This window comes from Capsicum annuum, chromosome 2 (assembly GCF_002878395.1).
Source record: "Capsicum annuum cultivar UCD-10X-F1 chromosome 2, UCD10Xv1.1, whole genome shotgun sequence".
Lineage (NCBI taxonomy): Eukaryota > Viridiplantae > Streptophyta > Magnoliopsida > Solanales > Solanaceae > Capsicum > Capsicum annuum.
In genome coordinates this window covers 150,529,695-150,535,472 of record NC_061112.1, presented here as the reverse complement: position 1 = coordinate 150,535,472, position 5,778 = coordinate 150,529,695, and the positions used below count along the sequence as shown (strand labels likewise).

At 31.9% G+C, this 5,778-nt stretch overlaps 1 protein-coding gene across 1 annotated transcript; it reads right to left on the bottom strand.

Annotated features, from left to right (window-relative positions):
- Positions 1–2,579: 2,579 nt before the first annotated feature.
- LOC107860541 (transcription factor PRE1) lies at positions 2,580–4,714 on the bottom strand. Its single transcript, XM_016705931.2, has 2 exons — positions 4,077–4,714; positions 2,580–3,012 (listed from the first exon to the last, which is right to left on the bottom strand). Exons 1-2 carry the CDS (start codon positions 4,200–4,202, stop codon positions 2,860–2,862), a joined length of 279 nt encoding a protein of 92 aa, XP_016561417.1. The 5' UTR covers positions 4,203–4,714; the 3' UTR covers positions 2,580–2,859.
- Positions 4,715–5,778: the final 1,064 nt, after the last annotated feature.

Genomic DNA, 5,778 nt, shown 5'->3' with positions numbered 1-5,778 from the left:
CATCCTTATAATTCAACACCTATCTACTAACCTATGCCAAATGTTGTTACTTTTGGAGACTATCTACATCGACGTCGCTATAGTTTTGGCTCGAAATTACCTTTAAACGCTAATGAACCAATATTATTTGGGAAAGCCAAAGGGCTTAACTTTTGCAACCTAGTATTCCATTTTCGCTTCCTCTAATTAGTCGTTCGCCACCATGTAAATATCATCGCTGTCAAAATCCATCACACAGATCTCTTGACCACTGTAAAATCAATAGAACAAAATAATCTTTTCAAATCTTTTATGTAAAAATGAAGATCTCTGGTAAAAGGGAAGATGAAAATTTAAAAAATGTATCAAACCTAAAAAATCAATTCTCCCTTCTATTTACTTCTTTAGTCACTTACAAAAAAAAATAAAAAAATACAAATACTTTTTTGAACTTGAAAATAATTAATATAATGTTACCTTTCAGTTTTATCCTTGGTGAAAAACTTTTGTAGCCACACAACTATGATAACATGCTCAAGACCACAATTTAAAAAGTCTTACTCCCAATGTTAGATTTTTCTTTTTTTAAAAGTTTATTTTGGAAAGAATGATTCCTTTTAAATACAGTAATTTAATTTGAACTTCTCACGTGAATGAACCACAAATGTTACAAGAATTACTACTATAAACATAATTTATAGAGACATGCTGTAATTAGGGTGGTTCACGGTTCCGTTAAAAATCAAACCGATTAAAAAATTTGATATTTGGTTAGGTTTGGTTTGGTTTTGAATTTTTAAAAATCGATACTAATTTGGTTTGGTTTGATTTTACTCTAAAATAACCGACAAAATAACCAAACCGAACCGATATATATATATATATGTTACATTTTATATTTTAATCATGATTTAACTTTAGTCGTAATACATTCTGTCATATGTTTTCATCCAGTTGACAGTACCTTATGGGATTCTAAATGAAATTTGCACTTTAAATGACAAATGATACTAATTTTAAAAATAATACTTGTTATATATTGAAATTTACAGCTAAGATTCATTAGACTATCGACAATCACTAATTTTAACTTTCTTTTTGAACCTTGTCGAGCAAGAAGTTTATGTGTTCATCTTTTGCTGGGTTTATCATATCATTCTGTTAAATATAGTTTTTAAATATTTTTTTTAGAAGCGTTCATATGGTGTTGTTCATGGCTTTGCTGAAGTATAACACTCAGTTGACATTTTAGTTTCAAGGTTGAGATACAACACTCGGTTGATATCTCATATGTTAGATTGAATTTTTTTTTTTTTTAAATCTTCAACTTTTGTCATTAGCTAAAGTAATAAATCGAAAAAACCGAATCAAACCGATAAGAATCAAACCAATGGTTATTTTTTTGTTTGGTTTGGTTTGGTTTTAGAAATTTAAAAACCGACTAAGTTAGTTTGGTTATGATTTTGACCAATAACCGACCCAAACTGAGCCATGAACACCCGTAGCTGTAAACACTTAGCTTTATACTTTTTCTCAAGTTTCGTACTTGTACACGTTCAGACCTTTGCAATTCAAACACACTTTTGTCATTCTTGGCTTTAGTTTTTGCATTTAAAACTTCAACTTGATATGAGAGTCAAAACCACACTAAGCCCATTTGTCCAATCTTCTTCTGTTCATTTAATTTCTCAATTCAGTCCATGGAGCTGCTCTAGACGACTTCTTTTCAATTCGATCTATCGAGCCATATATGCACAAATTTTGCTTCATGCCCATTCCACAGCCTGTTGAGCGAGCCTAGTGTGTCCACAAATTTTGAACCTGATCTCTCTCTTCATTAAGTCCACTTTTCAGTCTTCTAAAGAAAAAAGACACGCATGAAGGTGTTAAGAGCATTTGTCAACTCATGTTGTGTAAAGGTTTCAAAAAGGTTTAAATAATGATCTTGGGCTGATCCATTCATGACCTAAAGATTCTGTATTGGTTGTTCAAAAATCTTATGTTCATACAATTGTTATGATTTACTTAAAGACTTCGAAAGTTTTCTTTCTTTCTTAAATTCGTACTGATCCACAGAGGACTTACGAATTAATCAAACATATTTTCCTATTCATTGCCAAAGGTAATGGGCACCTGATAGAAATTTATTCATTTTTCGTTGATTCTTTTCATTATTGAATTATATTCTTTATAATATGACAGAATTTGGAGCGTTGATTTCCATTTTTTTGTTTGGCATTGGAGCGGTACTTCAGGTGATTGATAACTTTCAGACCAACATTGACCCTCAACTTACTCTACTCACCACGGACTTAATCCTTTTTTGTCTTTTTCTTTGCTAATTTTCATTTCTCTTTTTAGTAATTCAATTTTTTGTGAGATTACACTAATATATTGTTATTGTTATTGTTCGTAGTTCGTAGTTTGCCTTCTCCAATAAGAAATTTATCGACATAATAAGTAGTCCTATCTGATCCTTAAGCAACATTTTCTTCCTTTTAAATCGATTTGTTTAATCTCGAGTTCACATGCATGTTATTAGTTTCTTGCTTCAATGTGGATCAATTAAATGCAATATATAACTACTAAAAGAAAAGGGGTTTTAAAGCACAAAAGTTCATATCTTATTAATTAATTATATAACTAAGGGAAATATAATTACAAGCGTGTGACCGTACGTAGCTAGGGGATCACATTGGCTCAACCAGCACTACTAACAGTTGAATTCTAATTAAATTCTAACTCATGATTGGCCTAGCTAGTGACCACCTGAGTCTACTAGAGCAACAAAAAAGAAAAAACAAGAACTTGGTAGTATATAAATATAACTCCAATATTTAGAAATGGAAAATAAAAAAAACATCATTAATTATATAGTTACTACATTAATAAACTACGGATGATTGCAGCTTCTGGACTATCAGCATCAATAGTGGAGAGTAACTGAGAAAGTCGATCACTAAGATCATCCACTTGTCTATTCAAATTTCTTATGTAGTTACAAGTTTCTTGAAGTACCTTTGATGCCGATGCCTGCATTAGTGTGACCAACCAAACATATATGAGAATACAACACAAATATTGAACAATTTATTAAATCAACTCGAAGGAGAGCTTGGAGCGACGGTAAAGTTGGTTCGGAAGTTGTGACTAGTGCTAGTACGTATTAGGGTAGACTGTCTATATAACACCCGTTAAAGTGTGGCCCTTCCCAAGACCTTTGCTAATGCATTGTTCTTCGTGCACTTGACGGTCCTTTTTTTAATTAATTAATCAACTCCGATCCTAAACTAAAGCACTCCTATCACTTTTTACTCCTAAATTCTAGAGTCAACATGTTGTGCTACGTGATAATTTATGTAGACAAGTAGTAGACGTGCCTTAATTTGTGCAATGATGCATTGCAAATCTTTGACTATGTTCGAGTCATTGACCTACAAATTCACAATTTGGCTCTGTATTTTTTGGGAGTTGGGACCCAAAGCATGGTCCTAGGCATGGTCAGAAAACATTATTCAAATCATAAAATTCTACTTTTGTATGCCAAACTTATATCTTTTCCAAGAAAATGAAGTACATACATGAAGAGTGTGTGAGAAAGAGAGACATTTCTATTTCCCTTTTCCTTAGGTAATTTTGCATGGTTGATTCTAGTTAAATCATAACTACAAGTAAGTAATCGCTCATAAGTTATTTGGTAAAAGACATTAAAATATAACAATATGTTAAAAAAGGTGTTTGCTAACATATCTACTTTGTGCAAGACAAATTAGGATATATGTGAAATGGACCTTAGAGTGCAAAAAGAGACATAAAATAAATGCTTGAATATAACAGGCGAAATATGTTCCTTCATGAATAATACTATCATTAATGTGAGTAACACAGACAAGAGGTGCGTAGAGCTCCACATGATGTGACCTTGCCTCGTTATACTGTTAGACAATTAATTCTCTCTTTTTAGTTTCCTTGCAAAGAATTCCAACTTAATTCTATGTACTGCAATTATGCATTTCAAAAATAAAGATTCAAATGTAGCTGCATGTATAAGTATAAACTAACATGCACCATAATAAGAAAAAGTATAATTGAAAAACCTTGCTAGAGCGACGATTGCGAATCTCTGGAAGAAGTTGTTGCAATTTTGAGACGAGTTCAATAATTTGATCATCTGAAATCCTCGAAGACCCTGTTGATGACTGCCTCGACCTTCTGCTTGACATCCTTAAATTCAAAAAAATAAAAATATGTCTCTCTTTTCTCTCACAAATTTAGGTTTGGATATTCGTCTCCTTTTTATCTGTTTTGCTAGAATGGAAAGCTTATAGATGTAAAAGAAAGAAGAGTTTTCTTCCTATTGTTTTTGTTGTGGAAGTTGGGAATAAGGAGAGGAAGAAGAAGTTGTGGTGTGGTAGTTACTAGTTAGAGAAAAGGAGAGAGTAAGAAGAGAAGAGATAACGAACTAGCTTTAAAGGACCACAAGGAAAGAGAGAGAAAACATAGAAAGTGATGTTGGACAATTGCATTCAAGAAACACACCTCCTTTTTCAGTAAAAACTTTTTCTTAAGTGGTAATGGTAACTCACACTTACTTCTACTACTACAACTCCAAGTTCTATACTAGTTATGCTCGTTTGGTATGGTAGCTGATTTGGAGGTGAGTTATGCTAAAATTAAATTCTGTACAAATAATAATACCATATATATTTTGTTAGCTAATTAGGAGGTAAGCTATAAATGTATTAATATAATATAGTGTTTGATTTGGAATTTAGAAACTCGCAAAACCAGTATATATATAAATTATTAGGACATTCTATGTATTATTTTATGCAAGATAAAAGGTGGAATAAGTACTACATAAATAACTAATCCCTTGTATTATACAATATATAGAATTATGACATAACTTTAATCAACTACTAAACCTCTTAACCTCTTAGTATTTGAGGGGTTGGGGGGGGAGAGGGGCGTGGGGGTGGAGGCCATAACTAAGCTTAAAAATTTGTGTTTGTTTGTTTCCAAGCTGGGGTTTGATCTCAAGTGGGCTTAAAGAAATGTGTTTGTTATTGTACTAACAAGGTGGGCCTTCTTGTGCATGTCTCCATGTACAATATCATGTGATCATTTCCACACATCTCCACTCTTTCACCAAACTCATCTATTAAACTTCACATTAATAATAAAGATCTAGGATTTTAGCTCACAAGCTATATACTATCATTTTATTTAATCATTACTCATCTTTTGTAGCTATAATGAGAAAGCGAATTTAGTATAAGTATATTATATATTACTAAAAAACTTCATATTATCAATTCTATATATAGTTCGAATTAAATATAAATAAGGTCGATCTAACTGTCAATGTATTATTTGATGTTACCCTAACATTTAAGATCACTCGATTTGTCCCCTAGGGCTTTAAAGTAAAAGATGCATCAACTATTAAATTCGTAAACCCACCCTTCTATGGCCACTAATTTCCAATCCATTTTGATATAAGATATTGGTTTAAACTTTAAAGCAAGCTTCACACTAGAAGTCCTTTTCTAGTTCAACCGTTAACAGTACATATGTTGTTACGTACATTAAGACATTGATCTCCTGTTGTAACTAACCTAGTCAACTGTCAACACATTTAACTACCAATAAAGATAAATAATGACTTTAATTTTACCTAATATCTTAAATCAAAGGAGCATCAACACTCAACAGTTAAATTGATCTTCAACTTCAACTCTCTCTTATTTGACAACTAACTTTAATTTCCCATCCATTCTAATGTGAGAGTACTAT